At 42.6% G+C, this 24,266-nt stretch overlaps 1 protein-coding gene across 4 annotated transcripts in view; it reads left to right on the top strand.

The window, feature by feature from the left end:
* Nucleotides 1-24,266, top strand: part of RUNX2 (RUNX family transcription factor 2) — a 178,747-nt gene that overhangs the window by 115,833 nt on the left and 38,648 nt on the right. For 3 of the 4 annotated variants that reach the window (XM_033145591.1, XM_033145592.1, XM_033145590.1), the window contains one exon: nt 23,084-23,257. The exons of the other annotated variant lie outside the window; for it this stretch is intronic. In XM_033145591.1, the coding sequence (XP_033001482.1) occupies nt 23,084-23,257 (174 nt within the window). The remainder of the gene's footprint in view (nt 1-23,083; nt 23,258-24,266) is intronic. 4 annotated transcript variants of the gene reach the window in all.

Here is a 24,266-nt window from a genome sequence, read left to right as displayed (position 1 = left end):
CTGCTGTGGGGATTTTTTTTGGCATAATTATGTAATTAACTTCAGTATAATTATGTTATGCAACCCCATTCATTTCAGTGCATAGGAAACAAAATGCAAATGGGGAGGGGGGCCTGTCACTTACCGGTATATATTGTTACAGTCTGAAAGCAACAACAGTGGGTACTGATTTCATTTGGTGGATTGATCTCTGTTTCAGACATGGGGCAAATAGGTGAACGCTGGCAATTTCCACTCCTGCTTCCATCAGAATTCTCCAACATCCCTACCCTCATGCTAGTCCTGCCAGTCCAATATTTGTTTTCCATGTGAATCAAAATAGGACCTCATGTCAAAGAAAAGAAAAACATAATCTTGTTTTGAGTTGTTGCCTTTTGTAGTGGCAGCAACACCAAAGTAACATTTCAGTGATTTAAAAGGTAAAGGTACCCCTGACCATTAGGTCCAGTGGCAGACGACTCTGGGGTTGCAGCGCTCATCTTGCTTTATTGGCCGAGGGAGCTCGTGTACAGCTTCTGGGTCATGTGGCCAGCATGACGACTAAGCCGCTTCTGGCGAACCAGAGCAGCGCACGGAAACGCCGTTTACCTTCCCGCCGGAGCGGTACCTATTTATCTACTTGCACTTGACGTGCTTCAAACTGCTAGGTTGGCAGGAGCAGGGATCGAGCAACGGGAGCTCACCCTGTTGCGGGGATTCGAACCGCTGACCTTCTGATCGGCAAGCCCTAGGCTCTGTGGTTTAGACCACAGCACCACCCGCGTCAGTAATTTAGGCTGCAATAAATACTAAAGTTAAACCACCAAGCAATGGGAGGTCAGCCCGTTGTGGGGATTTGAACCGCCGACCTTCTGATCAGCAAGCCCTAGGATCATTGGTTTAACTTTAGCGGCTTAGTCATGCTGGCCACATGACCCGGAAGCTGGCCACATGATCTCGGCCAGTAACGCGAGATGAGCGCCGCAACCCCAGAGTCATCTGCAACTGGACCTAACGGTCAGCGGTCCCTTTACCTTTACCTTTAAGCCTTTATTAATACAGTGGGATTTACTTTGGAATAAGCATAAACTGCAAGGCTTATTTCTGTGCAAATGTGCATAGGATTGGTCTGCAAGTGAGTTACTGCTGTTTCTGCCGGTTTCAGTGGTTACAAAGCAACCTTTTGGGACACATGGGTGCATTAGCAGATCAGAGACTGTTGTGAGCACCATGCATGTACCAAAGCCACGTACCTACTACAGCCATTCACACACACACACACACATGGCTTGCCATACAACACACACACGTTCATTTGCCTCCTAAAAATAGGCTTGAAGCGCTGTTGAAGGCTTGAGATGCAGGGGTGCTTATTCCTGGGAACACACCGGCTTTAGTTTACGTGCATGTTCAAGTGGGTTATGTTGGAAAGCTTATGAGTAATAAATTGGTAGTTTCATAATGAACTGTGAATGTTTCACTTAGTACACCAATGTTGAAATGTATCAAGATCAGAGCCTAGGGTAGATATCTAACCAAGTAGATTGATGAGGGATCAACTAAATTTTCGGCAAACAAAACTGATTAAATCAGAATGCAGAACAGAACTTGTGAAAGCCATGATAATCTGCATTCCTTTTTGGTTCTATTTATTAAAGCAGGAGATGTAGAGCTAGGATAGAATAAAGCAGCTGCATTTGTTTATCTTTGCAAATGCATGTTGGCTATCTGAGAGGCACATACCTTTTTGGTGAAGAAGGAAAGTTCTCAATCGCGTCTTGCAATGGCCTTGTATCATTTTATAGCTCTCCGTGTCAGTTGAGTTAGACAAACACACACACACACACAAAATACAGAGGAGAGCACAAGAGAGAGCATCCTTCCCTCTTCTGCAGATTCTTCAGAGTGTGTTACCTACTGGTAGCCAAGCGCATAGCCATCTCTGAAGGGGAGAAAATCTGTTTTCATGTAGTTTTTAAGTTCACAGGAAGCTCCCTTTTACTAAGCAAACTTCACAACTAGTCAGCAAAAAGCGTCAAGCCTGATGTCAAGAGCAGCATCCTGCTAAAGCCCAAAAAATTATTAACTGCTTAGCAGTTGCTCATCCCCAGTTTTCAAAGAGTTAGTTTTGGACCTTGCCCTCCATGAGCAAATTCCATAAGAAAACATGTCATGGCAGCACCACCACCTTGGAAGGCAAGGGTTGAGGGGAGGGGGGCAGGGGAGGGACAGAGGCACTAACCAGCTGATGGGAAAGGATGAGGGAGCAAATGAGCCCCCCCCCTTTATGTTTCTTTTGTTGGGGGAAATTATGTGGCTTGCTGTCACTGATTTCTTTCTAAACTTTCTCAGCAGCTTGTGCTTTCTATGGCATTTCTTTCTTGGTGTGTGTGTGTGTGTGTGTGTGCTTCTGAGGTGATTATGGTGGTTTTTTTTACAATTGGCTTTGATGAATTCAGTTTAAGTTATGTGCCTGGCACAGAAGACAGAACCTTCAATGCTGCCATTTAGGCATTTTCTGAGTGGTCCACCAGCACCAACACGTGACATAGAATCTCAGGTTCACAAGAGCTATGGCATCTTGTTCAGAAGAACTAAACACTGTGTGTATGTGGCTGCTATCTTGTGAACTGCCCTGAGACCTGTGAGTATAAGGTGGGATACAAATTTAATGAATGGCAACAACAACAACAGCCAAGAGGGAGGTGGGGTGGTGGCAGCTCACAGCCTGACTAGGGTATTGTGAGGCAGGGCTGCCCCATGGAAGCATAGAGTTGGAAGAGACTGTGAGGGTCACCTCCTGCTGCCTTGGGGTCACTTACGATGGAAAGCAGTATACAAAAGTGTTAAATTAATAAAACAAACACGCAACTGCAGGTGAGGGTGTGTCACCCTCCCTTAGTCACCACTTAATGGCAGCCGCATATTACATGCAAGGCAACACTTTTATCAGCTTCAGCAGATATGCCTGCGGTCTTCCTTGGGAGGTGGTGGACTCTCCTCACTTGGAGGTTTTTCAGCAGAGGTTGGATGGTCATCTGTCAGCGATGCTTTAGTTGAGATTCCTGTGTTGCAGGGGGTTGGACTAGATGGCCCTTGGGAGTCCCTTCCAGCTCTACAGTTCTATCATTCTATAAAATCCACTTAAAAAAACCAAAACCCTGGACAAACAACAACAATGAAAAGTGCTGGATAACAGCCACTTGACAGTGATATCGTATAAGCTTTGTATAAATGTTGGGAAAATAAAACAGGATGATTGCTCAGTTTATGCTCATCCGGAAATGACCTAAATATAATTCTATTTTTCTCATATTAGGTTGAATGTTATGTTTGGATAAGATGTAATTTAGGTCATATGATTTTGGTTGTATGAGTCTGTCGCGGGCCCTTCGCCCTGTACAGCCCACCCCCGGACGTTTTACGGTCTATGAGTGCTGCACCAACGACAAACAGTCCCCAGCTGCAGCTCTTCAGACTACTGGCTGGATCCTGCTTACTTCATTCACCACAGACGAGGATATTGTGAACTAAAAAGATGTTTATTGCGTACAAAGCTTGTGGTTGCTGATAAATAAAAGGTTGTTCAATAAGCTTATAACAGTTGTCCTATACCGGCCTAATACCTCTAATAGTAAACTAAATATCAATAACAACGCGTTTCACAATCTCTTTATCCTCTCTGCTAACATCCACCTAAGACTCTAAACTCCCAGCTCTATCTCTTGACTCACACTGCTCAACTCCAACTCTAACTCCCCGCACTTAACTGCCTCCTCCTGCCCACACTTAACTGTCTTACTGACCACTGGGAGGGGTGTTTTATACTCAGGCTAAGCCCGCCCCTGAGGGTTCTAACTGTCAGAAAAGTTAACCCCTACCTGGCATGAGGCTAGTTCTCCACATACCTCCCTCCTTTTTAGGTTTGTATCAGAGGAGTTACTAGCCAAAGTATCCCTCTGATACAAACAACATTTTTAAACATTAACATAAACAATACATTTTAATAACTCTTACCTATATTATCTAACTATAGCATAATATTACATCTTCAGTAAAAGTACATATGGTTGGGAACATTATATACAATAGTTCATGCAGCATTAGGTCTTTATTGCAAGAAAACCCGTAACTGTCCATTAACCTTTGTCTTTGAGTCTTCATTATAAGGCGTCTGCGATGATGTTTAGGTTCCTTTCATGCTCCTTAACGTCCTTAACCGTCGCAAGAAGTATCTTTCTCTGGGCACCAGTCTTTTCTCTGCCATACGTGATGGGATGTAAGCTGTCTTCCTCGGCTAAATGACACAGTCCCATTCCGATCCCTGCACTCGAGGCGTCTGTAACGATTGTGGATCCCAAGCTGGGTAGAGTCCTTGTCTCTCAGGGCCAAAAGCTCTCTTAGTTCAACCTCTCCCTCCTTCAGGTTCTCTGTTAAATGTTTAAGCTCGCAGACTTGTACACACATCTCCAGGTCATCATAAGCTGCATAAACACTGGTTGTCTGGCTTTTAAATGCACTGGGAACTATTTTCAGAAGTTTGTGTATATCTTCTTTTTTAGTCAGCTTGCTGAAGCTTTCTAGGCAAGCGTGATCATTTAATGAAAGTAGGCTAACAAGCTCTGATTGCTTATTGCTCATAGCAATCTCCCTTGTTGTCAGTTCATCTTTGGTCTGTAGTGATTTATTAGTTCCCACTTCGAGCAATTTTAAGACTTCTTTTGTATGCCTTTGACGTGGTAGCCCTGTTGATGCTGTGTAACCACATTCATTTTGGACATTTATTTGTGTTGCATGAGCAGTAGGGTACCCATCCTCCCACCACACAATCTCTAGTGTAGGAAACACTTTCACTTTCATAGAAAGTCGATGGGACCCCATGCCAGCTATAACTTCTAGCACATCTTTCTTTCTATCTTTCCAACTGATGAATGGTTTATCATAAATTTGACTAGTTGTTCTAACTGATCTCACAGATAGGTCACTGGTCACATTGCAGGTAGACACTCCTTTACCAATATCACAGGCTTTTTCAACAACGTGACTACTGTAGTCTAGATTGGGTTCATGGTTTAGGGACTTGATTGGGTTTATCCTATTCACATGCATGACCCGCCTCCCTTCACCGTATGGAATTATATCGTTTACATCATTCAGTTTTGAAATGATCTTAAAAGGACCTTCCCATGTCAGTTGTAACTTGTCACTGTTTACTGATCTGATTAATAAAATATCTTGTCCTGGCTCAAAAGATCTCTCACGTGCTTTCGTTTTATCTTGCCCATGTCCTTGTAATTGGCAAGTATGGCACGTTCGACAAAATAACTTTATTTGCTTGCCCATCCCAGGCCAAAAGAAATTTTGGGACACCCTTTGTTTGGTTCTGGTGATTCCCAAGTGACCTCCAAAGATACTGCCATGTGCATGTTGTATTATCTTGGTTCTAAATTCAGTAGGTACTATCAGTTGCCTGTGGATTTCATTACCCCCTCTATTAGGCTTTAAAAGAATCTCCCTGTATAGCAACCCATTGTTGACTATAAACCGCTCCGGGCTTTCAGGGGTTAATACTGTATTCACGGCTGTGGCTTGAAAATATTTCTGTAAATCTGTATCTAGTTTCTGCTTGGCTGCAAAACTAGCTGCTTGACTATTTGTAACTGGCATTATACTTGTATCTTGTGTCAGTTCAGCAATTGTATCAGGCCTTTCCTCCTGAGGTAACTGTCGCAGTTTTTGTGCCCTAGTTATTACAAATGCACTCTGTACATGGTCAAGTAAATCCCACCCGATTAACATTGGAGCTGGGATTTCTGGTGAAACTGCTACTTGCCATTTTCCAGACCATTGTTTATATGTCAGATTAACTAATGCGACTGGCAAGATTTCTGGCTGTTTTGATATTCCTTTTAAACCGATTGTTTTGCCTTTAATAAAGTCTTCTGGCTTTAATAAATCAGGATGTACGATACTAATCTGAGACCCTGTGTCTTTTAAGCCTTTATATTGTTTACCATTCACCCAAATTTCTTCTCCTGTTTTGTGTAATAGCATGTCATCTTGTTGAATTATATAGCACCTCACAACTTGGGCCACTGGTAACTCATCAGCCTCTGACTGGGCCTCGGTTGTCGTGGCAACCATGTTGGCAGTTGGCTCTGTCTCCACAGTTTGGACACAATATGTCTGCTTCTGAGGGATAGTATTTGCACTCCTAGTTCTGAGTTCAGTTCTACAGTCCAATTGTCTATGGCCTTTTTTCCCACATTGCCAACAGATTAATTCAGGCCTTTTACCCTCACTATATTTATTTACTTTTCCCTCAGTCCCCCCCGTTGTCATAGGCGTGTTATGGGGAACATTTGCATTGGCGGGAAAAATTTTCTTGGCAGTTTCTGTGGTAAACTTTGTGGGCTGTTGCATTCTCTTAAACTTATTTGTTTCCCACTGTTTGTCCTTATATTTTGGGGCATCATAAGCGTGTTCTCGGATTTCATTTATTTCATCTGCCAGATTAGCAGCTTCCCGGATGGTTTTAGGTCGTCTTTCTTTAATTAAATACTTCAGATGGGTATTAATCGTGTCATAAAATTGTTCTAATGCGAACACCTCTTTTATTTTCGCCACAGAATCAGCACCCTCCTGTTCTAGCCACTTGTTTAAATAATTTGTAGTTTTAGCTCCTAGTTGAGCAAATGTTTCCTCACGCACTTTTGTTATTGTTCTAAATTTTTGTCTCAGTTGTTCTGCAGTAATTCCGAATCTGACATAAACCAACCGTTTAAATGCTTCAAAATCTTTAGATTGATCAGATGGCATTTGAGAATAAATCTCTGTTAATGTTCCACTAATACGAGCTCTCAGTATTTGCATTTTCTCCTCATCTTTTACTTCAAAATCTTCGCAAGCCCTCTCAAAAGAAATGATAAATGCTTCAGGGTCGTCTTTATCTCTGAAGTCAGGGAATCTTTTTAAATCCACCCTGCTAGGATTTTGTGTGGAACTATTGTTGTTGTTTCTATTATCTACAGCTGATAATTCAAGTCTTTTCATTTCTAATAAATATTCTCTTTCCTCCCTTTCTCTTTCTCTCTCAATAGCTAAGGTCATTTCTTTCTCTTTCAGTTCTCTCTCTTTTGCTTCAGCTTGTAACTTTAATTCTCTCTCTTTTGCCTCAGCTTGTAACTTTAAGGTCATTTCTTTCTCTTTCAGTGCCATTGCCTCTCTTTCTCTCTCTCTCTCAATATTTAATTCTCTCTCTTTTGCCTCAGCTTGTAACCTTAATTCTCTCTCTTTCAGTGCCATTGCCTCCCTTTCTCTTTCAATATCTAGCTTTGCTAGTTCGATTTTCAAATTAAATTCCTTCTCAAGTTTCCATTTTTCAAATTCCTCTGAGGCTTGAAAACTCGTCCCCTCAGCAGGATTTTTGTTAACTGTTTCAGTACTGGTTTCCTCAATCTGGGAAACCCCATTTTCTTCTTCAGAGCTTTCTACTTGTGAGTCCCTAAGAGCTGTTTTAGTCTTTCTAGGTGGCATTTTCTATTTATTTGGTGGTATTATTTCTGTACTTAAATCAAGGATGTTTCAGTTAAACTATTTCTTCAGGCTCAGTTTCCACAGTTTAGGTCCAAAGTCACGCCTAAAGTTGCCTCAGTGCACTTTGTCCAGCGTACTTTTCCGACCTCTCACTATAAACCTTTCTGCCTGAAATAGTTTCAAACGCAAAGTATCTTTGTAACTCTCTCACAATCTCTCAGTCTTAGGCGCTATCACACCACACCCTAGGGCCAGGTAATTCCTCTCTGAATTCCCCTTCTCCCTTTCCAGGTGTATGCAATCCCCTTCCTGACTAGATTGTAGAGTCTCACAGAAGTTTGCTTAAATCCTCTTTAAGCCTCACACTTCACACAATGCGTCACCCTTAAATCTTTCTTGTACCTTGGCACTGCTTGCCAACACTTTAGATCTTTGATCTCAATGTGACCACCACTTTATGACAATCTTTCGTCCCGACGCTGCCACCACTTTAATGTCGCAGGCCCTTCGCCCTGTACAGCCCACCCCCGGACGTTTTACGGTCTATGAGTGCTGCACCAACGACAAACAGTCCCCAGCTGCAGCTCTTCAGACTACTGGCTGGATCCTGCTTACTTCATTCACCACAGACGAGGATATTGTGAACTAAAAAGATGTTTATTGCGTACAAAGCTTGTGGTTGCTGATAAATAAAAGGTTGTTCAATAAGCTTATAACAGTTGTCCTATACCGGCCTAATACCTCTAATAGTAAACTAAATATCAATAACAACGCGTTTCACAATCTCTTTATCCTCTCTGCTAACATCCACCTAAGACTCTAAACTCCCAGCTCTATCTCTTGACTCACACTGCTCAACTCCAACTCTAACTCCCCGCACTTAACTGCCTCCTCCTGCCCACACTTAACTGTCTTACTGACCACTGGGAGGGGTGTTTTATACTCAGGCTAAGCCCGCCCCTGAGGGTTCTAACTGTCAGAAAAGTTAACCCCTACCTGGCATGAGGCTAGTTCTCCACAGAGTCTACCTTGTAACTGGGTTCTCCATGTACAGATGTTGCTTACCCTAGTTTACTCAACCATAATTCACCCCAATAAAGGTTTATCAACCTTATTTAGCAAGCCATAGTGTGCACAATGAGATGGACTGGGATCATGGATGAAGCAGCAGCAGCAGCAGCAGCAGCAGCAGCAGCAGCAGCAGCAGCAGCTCTTCACTAAGCAAATGGGAAATTGATTTGCCTGTATGCTTCCATTAAAGTAATTTGATTAAGGAAACATACCCAGAATAATATAAACTATGGTTCAATGTTATTTATATCTGAGCAGAGCAGAGGCTTAGAAATACCTTCTGATCTTGAAGTTGCACCTTAATAAGTCAACAGAGTCCCTGGCCAGGATAGAATGAGAATAGGAGTTGCCTAAATGGAAGATGGCGGGTGGCGCTGTGGTCTAAACCACTGAACCTAGGGCTTGCCAATCGGAAGGTCAGCGGTTCGAATCCCCGCGATGGGGTGAGCTCCCGTTGCTCGGTCCCTGCTCCTGTCCACCTCACAGTTCGAAAGCACGTCAAAGTGCAAGTAGATAAATAGGTACCACTCCGGCGGGAAGGTATGCGACGTTTTTGTGTGCTGCTCTAGTTCACCAGAAGCAGCTTAGTCATGCTGGCCACATGACCCGGAAGCTGTCTGCGGACAAACGCCGGCTCCCTCGGCCTATAGAGCGCCAAGAGTGCCGCAACCCGAGAGTCGTCAGGGGTACCTTTACCTTTAAATGGAAGATCAGAATAAACAATGTCCCTCGCTTGGGGAGGTTTTGCTTTAGAATGGAAGATCTGAAGGCTAGTGACATCACGGGAGAAAGGCCCTGCATTTGTTGCCATAATTGGGTTTCCCCCAGGGCGAATTTTATCCAAAGCAACTTAAGAGCGGAATCTATGACATACCTGCTGCCCTATTAAGCTCATATATTACCAGGAGCACCAGGCTTTCATCATATTCTAGCCTTTTAATCAGACTATGGGAAGTGTAAAAGCAAGAAGTGTGTTAAGCATAACTTTTACTGAGGAAACCAGCAATTCTTTATACCTTTCAAAAGGAAGAAAGAGAGACATCCATCAACCTGTCATTGCAGATTAGATGTCACAAACCTCACCCTGTGAAGCTGCCAGGAATCTGTAAACCTTTTAAAAGCTATGCCTGGTCTTGACTATTTTTTTCTTTCTTTTTAAGGGTTTTATAGATTTTTGTAGAAAACCCTAATAGGTAAAGGTAAAGGGACCCCTGACCATCAGGTCCAGTCGTGTCCGACTCTGGGGTTGCGGCGCTCATCTCGCTCTATAGGCGAAGGGAGCCGGCATTTGCCCGCAGACAGCTTCCGGGTCATGTGGCCAGCATGACAAAGCCGCTTCTGACGAACCAGAGCAGCGCACGGAAATGCCGTTTACCTTCCCGCTGGAGCGGTCCCTATTTATCTACTTGCACTTTTAATGTGCTTTCGAACTGCTAGGTGGGCAGGAGCTGGGACCGAGCAACGGGAGCTCACCCCGTGGCAGGGATTCGAACTGCCGACCTTCTGATCAGCAAGCCCTAGACTCTGTGGTTTAACCCACAGCGCCACCTGGAAAACCCTAATAGGCAATGGCTAAAAGGTGTTTTATTCTTCTAGCTTGCTAGAGGTCCTTTCTTAAAGCTCAAATTAATTAGTTTCTGCCTTATAACTGAGAACAAATAATAGTCTGTCTGGTCCATGGAACTGATCCTAAAACAAGTGTTGCTTGATTTTCTTTTCTTTTAAACACTGTGGCTGCCCTTCTGCCTGCTACCCAAACTCTGGCTGCAACACACACTTTCTTGGGAGTAAGGCCCACTAATCTCACATGCTGTTGGTCTACTCTTTACGTAACAAGAACACAATTCTGTTCACATTAGTTGGCACTCATCTCCGGGCTGGATTGCAGTTGCTATCCTTTGCAGTTTTGAGTGTGAGTGACTTAATTCCTCCTTGGAATGAAAGGGAAGGGTTCTTAAGGTCTGGTATTTACAAACAATAAGAATACAAAGAATAACAGGGTAGACTCCATTTATTACTCATGGGTGGATACAGCAATTATCTTTCTATAAAGCCTGTAGTAAATTGTGCAGCAGCTTTAAACTCTGGGATTATGCGGGTAAACCGCTGTTCTGCTGCAGAGGTCCTGATTCCTGAGCTGAACCTTCAGATTCTTCAGATAACCACTTTATTTTCTGTATTGTTTCCAAGCACATCAAAACTGAAGGAAATTGCATTTTTCTTCTTCTCTCTTTTACTTCCAGCTTTCTTTACTGCCTGAATATTTTCAGTGATTATGAGTGTTTTAGAACCATAGCTTGCTTAAGAGTTCAAAACGGCTGAAAAATCTATCGCATGGTTAGGAGCACATTCAAGAAAGCTGCCTGCTGAAATAGGCAATGCAGATGCACACATCCATCCATTCCTTATTCTGTTTAACTGTTGTTTCTTCAGTGCCTCCGGTTTAACCACAGTGATTTTGGAAAGAAATTAAAATTCACCTTATTGATGTTTGACAATAAAAGGATTCCAAAGCAGTATACAATTGGAAGGGTCTTAGACTGGATTAAAAATAAGTATCTCAAATCTGTTATAATGGTTGTGTTTACATTTCTCGCTCTCTCTTCATTCCTTCAAAGTTATCATGTTTCGCAAGCGTTAAGAGAACTGTCTCATTCTGCCAGGAATTGGAGGCATTCCACTTTAAGCAAGAGATTTTCTTCACTTGCCTTCCCAACCCCCCCCCCTCTTCCAGTCACCCCCTCCCCATACTCTGATAGTATTGCAACACAGTGTAATAAGACTAGGCTAAAGAGATTGGTGGTGTGGCCACTGCAGGTCTTTCTTTTTTTAAAGGACTGCCATTTTTTAGATCGATTGCATGATGATCATAAATTGATGAAGCCATAATGAAAACCTTATGTGCCTTTGCAGTTGTTCTATAACCTCACTTCCCTAAACATTGAGAGGCAAGAGGAAGGGGCTCAAGGAAGGGAGCTGCTCAGATACTACAATATATCAAAGGAATTACCAGTAAGCTAGAGACTGGGAATTGCTTGCATGATGTTGTATAAGTTGTTTCTTTAGCTTTTTAACAATAGTAAATAATTGTCTTGATTGGGCTTTTCTGCAAACTCACAGTGGTACTTTCATTTAAAGGGAAAAAGAGAGAGATCAAGGTAAATAAAAACAGTAACTGTGTACGCAAGAGAGAAAATGCAAGCATTCTTGTGAGAATAATGTTGTTCTATTAAATAGGCCTATTGGAGTGGAAAGAAATACCGGTAACTTCCCAAAAGTCTTCCCTCTGGCTTTGAAGTTCAGGTTGACCGCCTTCTCCTGTAAATTACACATTTAAAATATTTCTTACCCGCTCTTCTCTAAAACGAAGACCCAATGCAGTTTGCAGATCAATTAAACAAAACTAATAATATGATGCAAATTGTGACCACCCACTGCTGTAGGTATGCCCAGTGAGATGGGCGCATGTGCATTATTTTTGCACATGATTGTGAACACACTTGTTCCTACTAAGTGATAAATGCTAAGGAATAACGAAGTTATTGTGTACAGTGATGCCACCTACTTTGCCTATTTCATTGACATCATTAGACAGCCAACCTCTGTCTTCCGGCGTTTGTCCACAGACGGCTTTCCAGGTCATGTGGCCAGCAGGACTAAACCGCTTCTGGCACAAGACACCATGACGGAAGGCAGAGCACACAGAAATGCCATTTACCTTCCCACCACAGCGGTGCCTATTTATCTACTTGGACTGGTGTGCTTTCAAACTGCTAGGTTGGCAGGAGCTGGGACAGAGCAACAGGAGCTCATTCCATTGCACAGATTTGAACCGCCGACCTTCTGATTGGCAAGTCCAAGAGGCTCAGTGGTGTAGACCATAGCGCCACCTTATTTAGTTATCACTTATTTACCACACATAAAACATGTTTGGTCCAGATAGTATCATATTGAGCTTTACTGTATACAGAATTCCACTGGCCTGCTCCCCATTGCTGGTATAATCTTAATATTCACAACCAGATGAAGCTTTCATTTTTGGAATAATACATTTTCAGAGTAGTTTTTACAGTTATATCAAAAATTACTGATTTGGTTATACTATTAGAAATACATTGACAGATAATTATGAAATTATTGTGAGGTTTAATAAGTTAACTGTTTATATTTGGACAACTTTTCTGCTGTACTTTATTGGAAGGAGAAAAATAATCATTTCCTTAGTAACAATTTAAACAATTTATTTAACTAAAACAATAACATTATAGCATACCGGTATGTATCCATGTTTGTTAACTAATGTGGTTAAATGATTTTTTAAAAAAACACACCTTAGACTGAGTTTTAGCACACATGAAAAACTATCTTTAGAAAGATTTTTCCTCCAATCCAATTTAAATAATAAAAAGTCTTAAATTTTTTTTTTAAAAAAAAAGTCTTAAATTTTTTTAAAAAAAAAAAATCCGATTTTTTTTATTTAAAAAAACCATTGATTTTTATCCACCCTGCTTTCTAAAGACACTGTGTCTGTCAGCTGTCAACCCCTGGGTGCTTCCTCTTCCTCCTCCTTCCTCCCATTATTTCCTAACTTTCCCCCTCATCTGCCTCTGAGCTGTGACCTCCCTCAAACCCCTGTTGTAATCCTGAACTGCCTTCCTCTTCTCTGGAAGGGTCAAGCTGGTGAGGCAGTCTCCCCCATTCCTCCTCTTCCCAGTCCCTGCCAACAAGTGATGGGATGGGGCGCTTGGTCCTGAAACTGCCACCCACCAGAGCCCTTGATTTCTTGTTGGCGAATAATGTCCAGCAAGTTAGCAGGATGAACTGGGGATGTTTGGGAAGTAGAACTGCATTGAAAACTTTCACCAGACAATTGTAGTCCTGAAGAAAGAGGCAAGTGGTGCAAAAATGGGTGGGTTTTTTTAATATATAAAAAGGGCAATTTATTTAGTCCCCCACACCAGTTGGGGGTTGGTTGCTGCCAGTTCACCTCCCTCTCCTCCCCTGCCCCAATTATATAGTGAAATGTCCCTACCTCTCCTACTAGAATGATACCATCTGTAGCAGAAACTCTGCCCTGGGCTATTTAAAAACCAACATATTTCCCCTTATTTCAATAAGTGAGTAAAAGTTATGAGGACTATGCAGCGCCTTGTTTGGAGAACTGTAAGAACTTTTCTTACATAGAGCCTAGGGCTTAATTATGTAATTATGTCTCTTGGGTAGATTATATATTTCTTCTCATAATTATGTCTACCCAATAGACTGGAAGGACTCCAAGATTTCTGTTTTCTGTGATAAAAATGGTTTGGCTATGTTTTGTTGACTTTAAAATAAAAACAGCAACCTTGAATAGTCTGGCTCACCAAAAGGGTTCCGTAGGGAAACTAACAAGGAGAGAAACAGTTTATCATAAATAAACATTTATATTAGTATGGGTTTAATAAACAGTAGCTCTTTTTTCTGGCTTGTTTCTGGAACCCTGTTAGGGAGGCACCAACTTACTTTTTGTTGATTGGCGTTGATTTATGACACATTTATTTTTCCCTTCGAAATTAAGCTAGGTGGTTGATTTGGAGCAGAATCCTTCTGATATGATGTATTGCATGAAATTCAAGAGCGAAAGATGAATTGCCTGGCCCTGGTGCAGTGGTTATAACATCACCTACTGGCATCACAACAAACTGCCACTGCAAATACCTTAGGTGTAGTTCTCCAAAGACTTCCTTTAAAAAGGAGGAGAGGAGGGAGGAAAGGGAAGGGTTAAAGTGATAGAGCTAATTACTAGAAGGGAAAGACAGACCGTAGAGCAGGGATGGTGGAAAGCTGTTGGTCTCAGGATGTTGCTGGGCTCCAACTGCCATCAGCCCCAGCCAGTATGGCCAGTGGCCAAGGGTTAAGGGAGTTGCGGTCCAGCAACATATGGAGGGCCAAGGGTTCCCCACCCTTGAGCCACAGCAATCTATGCAGGCCCACAACTCATGAGAATAGTAGCATCACAGACCATTTACAACCAGGGAAATTGTGCAACTCTTCCACTGAGTTTTAAAAGTTGGATTTTCTGATGTAGGGATGGGGTGGGGGAAGACTATTTTGTCTACAATGTCATACAGATGTCTTGTAAAATGTGAGTGAATAAAGCATGGCTGTTATACCCAGTGTGGAAGCAGCCGAAGAGAAACAAAAAGTAAAAACCAGTGTGCAGAGTTCTTGTTGGCAGTGGAGATTACAAGCATGTTCAGAGGCCTTCATTGCACTAAGTCCAGAACTTAGGGAAAACCACAGTTTTTGCAAATCCTCAAAAGTGTGGGAGCACGGCTAGCTGGAGGGGAAAACAGGCAGTTCTGCATTGCAGATTGCACTGTGTGCTACCCCTGTGTGACTGGGAGCAGGTGAGCCATGAGCCACTGTTGAGACAGCACTTCTGCAACACGCACACCACAGTCCCGCCCCCCCCCCGCCCCTTGGCACTACTTATGCCAATAGGGAAAAGATGCACTGGTAACATAGATGGAAGACGGGCAGAGGAGAAATGCAAGCAAATTATAAGCCCTGGTCTGGGCTCGAGAGCCACTATTTGCTGTGCAGTAGACACTAAGACATCTCTCAGTTGCAGCTTTCATTTACCCACCCCTTTCTGGGTGTAGATCCTTATTTTAGTTTTGGCATATAGGTGAATTGCAGATGGCATTGAGCACACCTAGCTCACCCCATGTGCTGACAGTCTGTCCTGAGAAGCTTAGGCAGTTGCAGTGGGGCAGGGCAGAGGTGCAGATCCTTTGTGCAAAGTGACCATAGAGTCCAGCTGTAAAACAGAATAGTTTTCAGGGAACGAAAGAGAAGCCCATTCAGGCATCAGGGACAATAGGCTGTTTCCAATAGATGCCTTCCTCAAATCTTTGGCCAAAATTGTTGTACTCCAGTGCTTTCTGAAAATAAGCAGGGGGGGGGGGAATTGTTGGTGAAAGGGGCCAGATAATTCACACACCTCCTTCAAGGGCTAACTGAGGCATCTACCATTTAATGTGGAAGATCTATTGATACTGGAGTCCAATGTTCCCACACCAGTCGGAGATTTTGTTTACAGCCGTCCTGTTGTCTGATATTTTATTCATACAGTCCTCCTGGGAGCATGTATTGTGATCTTCGGGGGAACTGCAAAGAGGAATTGGCTGAGAACCCGAGGAGCTCTCAGTCACATGGAGCTATTTCCCCCTTTCCTGGTGGCAAACTCTTTTGAGTTCCTTTGCAAGCTGCCCTTCTTGAGTCAAAGGCAAAGAAGTTCACATCCAAAGATGTTTCAAATTTAGTTGCATTTTGCACCTTTAAGAAGTGGCCCTTTTACTTTTGTACATCACAAATGAATGACTGAGTGACACCTGAAAGGGAAAGCGGTTTTAGTCACTGTGAATTCTTGCTATCAAGAGGGCCCACAGTTAGTAGTTTGGCTGGTCAGGGCCATAGTAATAAGTGAGCAACGCACACAGGAATATGTCTCACTCTGCCTGCTCCTCTCCATACTTAATACTTTTCTCTGCAACTTCTTGGCAAGGTTGGCCTTCAGTGTCATGTTGTTATAGTAGGGCAGGACACATTGCTTTGAGGCTAATTTTTTAAATCTGCAACATAGAAGCTACCCAGAAGATAAAAGCTCATCAGATGGAGAATGGTCACCTATATTTCCCATTGGTAAAAGGTAAAGGGACCCCTGACAATTAGGTCCAGTCATGTCCGACTCTGGGGTTGCGGCGCTCATCTCGCTTTACTGGCCGAGGGAGCTGGCGTACAGCTTCCGGGTCATGTGGCCAGCATGACAAAGCCGCTTCTGGCGAACCAGAGCAGTGCACGGAAACGCCGTTTACCTTCCCACTGGAGCGGTACCTATTTATCTACTTGCACTTTGACGTGCTTTCAAACTGCTAGGTGGGCAGGAGCAGGTACCGAGCAATGGGAGCTCACCCCGTGGCAGGGATTTGAACCGCCGACCTTCTGATCAGCAAGCCCTAGGCTCAGTGGTTTAACCCACAGCGCCACCCGCGTCCCATTTCCCATTGGTACTTGATAACAATTCTTTATGGTTATTTTTGTAACCTAAGAAAAGCCCTGGGGATTAGCTCTCTTTAATCCAGCATCCCACTTCCCACAAGGGCCAGCCAGAGAAAGATGGGAAGCCCACAAGAAGACGGAGCACATGGGGCATTCTGCTACCTGTTGTTCACCTGTGATCAGTACTCAAAGGTGTGGTGCATCTTGGATCCTGGAGAGAGAATGCAGTGATCATGACTAGGAGCCTTCTCCTTAATGTCCTTGCATAATTAGGAAAACCTGAAAGTTGTTTAGCTTTCCCCCTCAAAAAAATGCCAAAAAATGAGATTTTTTTTTGGTTTACTTGCCAAAGATCCAGGACAAACCACCGCCTTCTGGAAATTTCCCCCAGGTAACGTCCGGGAAAATCAGGGCATATGGCATATAGTTTAACTATGTGCTGTGTACAGAAGTTCTTGCTCTTGTCTGACCCAAATCTTTTACCATTTAGCTTCATTGGGTGATGCTGGATTCTTGTATTGTGAGAGAAAAGTGAAAGAAATGCTTCTCTCTAAACACTTTCTCTGCATATTGTAAAAGTGCGCTAGATTAGGTACTTAAAATACACCTACACCTTTTACATAAGCTAGGATGAGATTTCTTCAGATAAAGCATTTGTATTTCCACAACCACCACCCCACCCTGATGTATGCTATATTTGCTTATGAATCTATCACATGCAATAATTTCCTGATAAAAATATAACCTAGGGCTTGTCTTCACTGCAGCCTATAGCTTTTTAGACTTGTGCAATGGCAGCTTTGCAGGCTGGCTCTACCATTGCATCTTACTGTCTGCTCCTTTAACTGCTGCCAAATTATATTTGAACCATGTGTTTTGCATGTGTATTACACAGCAGTGCAACATTCCTTGCCAGAATGCCTCCAGGCTTTTTTTTGGTATGGTTTTCTTCCCTATTCTAATGATTTTTTCCTTTGCTTGCCACCCGGTCATCTTTTTAAAAACTCTTTTTATTTCTCAATCCCGGAGAAAAGTTTGCAACTGCACATTCTCACTAATGCTGCAGCTTTGTGCTGTTGTGCAAGCAAGCAAGAAAACATGAACACATATGCTAACCCTGTAAAAAAAAATGTGCTACTTTGGTTGCCTGGCAAAACGGAAAGGAGATGGGCTTAGGAAACACACATGAAGCCAGAGTGAATGAGATTCCGTGTCTAACCTATGGCCCACCAGATGATGTTGGACTCCAGTTCCTGTTAGCCCCAACCAGCTTGGCCAATGGCCATGGATAATGGGAGTTGTAGTCCAGCAACATCTGGATGACTACAGGTTCCTCATCCCCATCATAAAGAAAGCAGAAGTAAAAATGGGTTGCACACATATTTTTAACACTGCCAGCTGACCCTGCAAAAGGAGAAGTCATGCATTTCCAGTCTGGCAAGATGTATGGGGTGTGCCTGCGTTTGTGCCAAGACTTGTCACTGCAAGGGAAATGTGTGACTTCGCTCTTTGGAAATTGAATTAGAAATATGAAAAGCAGACAAAATGATTGTGACCACATAATTATCTTGATTTTATTGAGTGCTTTTGTATCATGTGAAGTTTCAATACAATCATTGCTCCTCTTCCAAGTGGTGAAAATTGATCAAAACCCAATGATTCCTACATCACTTCACAATATTACTTGATTCTGGACAGCTGTGGACTAAGGGTGAAATCCTAAATCCTAAACGTGCTTAATAGAGAACAGTTCCCATTGAACTTAGAGGGACATGCGTCTACATAAAAATGGTTAAGATTGTGATGTAAATCAGATTCAACTCCGCACTTGGTTACCCATCGTGAATTTTGGTGTAGACAATTCCTTTATTGGAATGAATGCTGCATTCATTACCCTGCTATATATGGCTATCCTTCCCAAAGTTCTCTGCTCTTTCCCCTTGTGTCCAGGTAAATCCTGGCATCATAGCCCTTTGCTCTCAAGCTTCGTCAGAAGTGACTGAACTCCATGTGCACAGAATGCACCTTATTTGTACACTCTTTGCAAAGTGTTTTCACTCAGTCAAACTGACTTCCCATTTCCTACGCACATCATGTCATTATGGCAACAATTTTTCGTAGGGAGAGGCACCAAAGCAAGAAGAGTTGATGTGTGAAGTCCAAGCCTTTTTCTCCCGTGGATTTACAGCAGTCCTTGTTTTGTACCACCAGGAGATGGAGTTTGTTGTGTCTTTCTTAGAACAGCCTGACCTCAAATTCTCTCTATTCCCCCCATTTGCACAGGAGGAGGATTTCTGCTTTCACACATACATAGAGGTATCTGTAACTTCTGCCCTCTGGACTGTTTTAAGAGGCTTGGGCCAAGACAGAGGGTATTAGGAGGCTGGCAGTTGGGGAGGAATGAACCATCTCAGTTTGGGAAGATCTTCCAATGATACCCTGTCTACAGGTAGTGAAAGTGAGCATTTTCATGACGTGTGGGCACATTTTTATATAATCATTAATGGTGGGGGGAAACAGTTGTCCAACCTCATCTGTTTGAATAGCTGTGGACATTCTGTAACATCCCAGTAGCTAATCCAATGGCAACTGGCAAACAGTTTTTATCCTATTATATAATGATGAAACCGGGCTGCTGGTCCTCCTATGAATACTAAGAATTCAGTTGCTGGGGACCACTGTTGCTCCTCTGAGATCTCTTTTCTCTCTCTCTCTCTCTCTCTCTCTCTCTCTCTCTCTCTCTCTCTCTCTCTCTCTCTCTCATTTTATACCCAGTTCTTTAGTGCAGGAGGATTTTGGAAGCAGCATGGTAATTTTGAGAGTTATGGATTCATTATAGCAATGGCAACATATCATTAAACAATTTAATGCCAAGGTTTGGAGTAAAGGTGCAGGGAAAGAGGGAAGGGCAGCGATGGCAGGGGCAGGGTAGCCTGGTTTGCTTCATGTTTTGTGAAGAGTTTTGGGATTCTGAAGGAAGGTGGACGCAAGCAGGATTTGGGAACATTAGCTTCATATTTAAGCATGGCTTTCATATCAATGAGGTACAATATTTATATAGATCTCTATGCTTAAGAGCGTTCCACTGTAAATAGAAGCCAGTATAAAAAGTGGGAAGGAGAAATATCTAACTTAGGTGGTTACACAGAGAAAGAATATTGAATAGAATTAACCGAGAATTACAGTATTAATGAAACCACTATTACAATCTCATCCACTAGCCTGGATATGGAGAAGGCTTCTCTGTCCTTCTTCCTGCATGCAGCATCTTGAGCAGAAAGAAGGGAGAAAGGGATTAATGCAAGATCTCAACTAGATCATACATGACAAATCACCATCCAGCCTCTGCTTAAAAACCTCCATGGATGGTGGAGGGAGGAGGAGTCTCGTGGAAGTCCATTCCACTGTCAGAGAGCAATTACAGTCAGAAAGTTCTCTCTGATGTTTAGTTGGAATTTCCTTTCTTGTAACTTGAAGTCATTGGTTCGGGTCCTAGCCTCCAGAGCAGGAACAGATCATCTCTAGGGATGAGGGTGAAAATGTTTGTGCTTGTTCAAATGGGGGATAGGTAGAACTGGGCACTGAGAGTGCAGGGGGACATGATATCAGTTCAGGAAGGCTGAAGCACCGTAGGGTGAAGCACATACATCAAAGACATTTGGAGAGAGACACCATATATAAATGTTTATAAACGAAGCCTCTGATCCAAGATGGGTGAACTGGAGTGGTTGGCTTTAAAAGATGGAATAGATATAGAGGGCATATAGTGGAATGGAGAGAACCAGTGAGACATGGTTATCTCCAGATAAAAGCTCCCTAGGAAGGGCAGGGAAGGCCCTACTGGAGGATACAGAATCCAGAAGGATTCTTTCTCATCCACAGAATTGATGTGGGTGGTGATAGTGCCATCCTCCTGACAAAAATGTCCAGGGTGAAATGGGGAATGAAATCAAGGAGACATCCAAAAGATGAAGTGGTGCAATACTGAGTGACTTCAATGGCTGGCCCATATACTGGTGTGTTTCAGTCTCAACGAAGCAAAATGTCTAGATACCCTGTGTGACTGTGCTCTGGAACAATTGGATTTAATCTTAAGTGTTACCCAGGACCTGGTGCAAGATATAAATGTTGAACTGATTGAGAACAATGAACATAATGCTATGAGATCCAAGATACATGTAAGAGGACAATTGCCAAGAAGATGTAACACAGTCATATTTGACTTCAAGAGAGGAAAGTGAAGAGGGTCATATCTCTTTATAGAGATTGTCCAAAACCACAATAAAAGAAGTTCAGCTAGCATGTGCATCGCAGATCCAGAAAGGTCCTGCCAGGACCAAGAGGATGCCAGCTTGATTAATGAGGAGGAGCTGTTGGAGGCAAGAAGTCTTCTTTGATAATATGGAAGTCTTGTCCAAAAAAGAACACAAATTTTGGAAAAAGAAACACAAGCAGCAATAAGGGGTTTGAAAACCAACCAACCAAAACCAAGCAAGAGAGGTGGCTGGATCTTTGGATGATAAAGGGAGTCAAAGGTGTGCTAAAGGAGGAAAACGAGATGAGCGCCGCAACCTTAGAGTCGTCCATGACTGGATTTAACTGTCAAGGGTCCTTTACCTTTTTAGAGGAGGAAAAGGAGGTTGCAAAGGAGTTGATTGATTTTTTTACATCCATCTTCACAATAGAAGACGTAGGGCAGGTCCCTGCACCTGAGGAACTGATGCAAGTAGTGGTGATAAGAGGTGAAGTTAGTGGCCTTATGGACTAATTGCAAACTGCAATCACTGGGTCCAGGTGGCACCCACTAAAGAAAGCTATGTTAATTTGCCAATCTTCTAACAAAAAAGTAACTTATCCATAAGATCAGCCTATATATATGAGTACTAAAAAGTAACCAATGTAAGGCAATTTTTTTTTAAAAGGACTTCAGATGGGATCTAGGAAATTACAGTCTGGTTAGCTTAATGTCTGTTCCAGGAAAACCAGTGAGAAGCATTATTAAAGACTTAGTCTTTCAAAAAGCTTTTGACAAAATACCTCACCAAAGACTCAGAGTAAGCTTAGCAGTCATGGCATAAGACGAGGTGTTCTGGTTAACTGGTTAAGGAACAGGAAGCAGCAAGTAGGAATAAAAGTGCAGTTCTTCCAATGGAAGGATGTAGAAAATGAGGTCCCCTAAGAACCAGTATTTAGACATGTGCTTTTTAACTTGTCCCTCAATTGTCTACAGTTAGAGGTGACAAGTGAGGTGTCCAAGCTTGCTGATGACACCAAATTGTTAAAGGTGGTTAAAGAAAAGCACTTATTAGAAAGGCTAAAAGGATCTCCCCAAACTGGGTGTATGGGCTTTAAAATGGAAAGTGCAAACCCATGTAAGCAAGTGTAAAGTGATCCTAATTTCACTTATACCCTCCTGGGGTCTCAACTGGCAGTGACTGACCAGGAACAAGAACTTTAGGTTGTGGTGGATACAGCTTGATGAAAATGTTGATCCTGCTGCAGAAATGGAGAATTACATGTTAGGGGTTATTACGAAAGAGACTGAAAATTAAACTGCCAATGTCATGGTGTCATTATACTAATCTGTGGCGGGACCACACTTGGAATACTGTGTACAGTGCTGCTTGCCTCCCCTCAAACATTTGGGTCTTTCTAGTTTGGAAAAAAGTGAGTAAAATGAGGGACAAGCTCAAGGTCTATAAAATTATGCATTGTTGTGTATGGACAAAGTCGACAGGGACCATCTCTCTCATATATATATATATATATATATATATATATATATATATAATACACACACACACACACACACACACACACACACACACTACAACACAGGGCCATCCAATGAAGCTGAAAGTTGGAAGATTCAGGATTAGAGAAAGTATACAGTGCATAAAGTGCATAAATAAATAAGAATTATGAAATTTCCTCCTGCAACCAACCTGACCACCAGCCTGCATGACTTTAGAAGAGGATTAAACAAGTTCCTGGAGGATAAGGCTATGGATGACTTCTAGTCCTGATGCTTCTGTTCCACCTCCACTGTCAGAGGCAGTATTGCTTTGAATATCAGTTGTTGGGCCTCACCAACAAGAAGAGTGCCTCCTCACCCTGTTCCTGCTTGTGGATTTCCCACAGGAATCTAGTTGGCCACTGTAGAAACAGGATCCTGGATTAGATGGGCCTTTGGCTTGATCCAGCAGAGTCCTTGCGTTCACATGCAACATTCTTGTACTCATGTAAGCGATTTACTTATGTATAAGGAAAATGACACAAGTATCTTCCATGTAGGGCTATTGTGGTGGGTGAAAGAGTCTGTAGTTCTCCCCTTGCACCAGTTCCAGGTTAAAGCTAAAAGTTCTTTGGTCCTTGCAGTAAAATAAAATAAAATGAATACTACATTGTTCAGTCATGCTAACAACACTTTTATTTTATGATTTGCTGTTTCCAGGGCACAGACAGAAGCTTGATGACTCTAAACCTAGTTTGTTCTCTGAGCGGCTCAGTGATTTAGGGCGCATTCCTCATCCCAGTATGAGAGTAGGGGTCCCGACTCAGAGCCCACGGCCCTCTCTGAACTCTGCACCAAGCCCTTTTAATCCACAAGGACAGAGTCAGATTACAGGTAAGAGACAGAACCATGGGCTTGTATGGGCCATGGTAATGATTAATTATAGTAGGCCTTTTATTGTTTCAAAATGTAGAAAAATAACTGTTGCAAAGTGAAAGGTATAAGCAAATGTAAGCTAGTTGGGAATAGATTTTTCTGTAGCATTCATGACAAAATCATTCTTGCTTGCAGTCAAAATTGGGGGTGAGATGAAATGGGGAGGAAATTCTCATCTTTCAGGTCTCATTCATGGAATTGGTCTACATGCATTGACTAAAAAAATGTAAATTTTCCAGCTATACATGTTTATTTAGGATTGCTCTTTAGGATAGTTTGCACAGCATTGTCATTCTGCGTCCTCCCCCCACAACCTTACCCCATTTATTATGTGACATTGTGGCTTCTCCCTGGCATCCATAGATATGCATCACTGTTTCAGTGAACTATGAACCAGGCCACATTGAGAGAGCCATACATAATCAAGCCAAGAGATGCCTTTCACTAAAGCTCTGAGGTCCATATAAAAAGAAGCTGTAGCAAACCTAGGCCAATTGTTACCACACACACACACACACACACACACACACACTTGGGTGAACTTCTCTTTGTTTATATACAATTTTATTCTAAAGATCCCAATAAAAAGGTGGAAAGCCATTTTGTGGGTTGGGGGGGGGAGGAGCGGGAAATGTTAATGAAATGCAGCCCTTTTTTCAGTGCAAGCCCCAATTTTGTTTTATCCTGTAAAAAAAGAAGTCTGAGTCTATACAGGCATGTCTTTAGTTCAGGCCCATTTACACATACTACTAGTGACATGAGTTTTTAACTGTTTCAAGCCACATTGAATGATGCAAATACACTGGAAGTGCAGCCAGGCAGGCAGGCAGGCAGGCAGGCAATAGGGAGATAAGTTTTTAAAATTAGTAAATAAAGTGATGTGATCCTAAATTGCTGTGGTACACATCTGAAGATCTGAATTTTGTGGTTGGCTCCTTCCCACTTAGTTGTTGCCCAGCAGGGAGGT

The sequence above is a fragment of the Lacerta agilis genome, chromosome 3, assembly GCF_009819535.1.
Source record: "Lacerta agilis isolate rLacAgi1 chromosome 3, rLacAgi1.pri, whole genome shotgun sequence".
Taxonomy (NCBI): domain Eukaryota; kingdom Metazoa; phylum Chordata; class Lepidosauria; order Squamata; family Lacertidae; genus Lacerta; species Lacerta agilis.
This window is presented reverse-complemented; position numbering and strand designations above follow the sequence as displayed.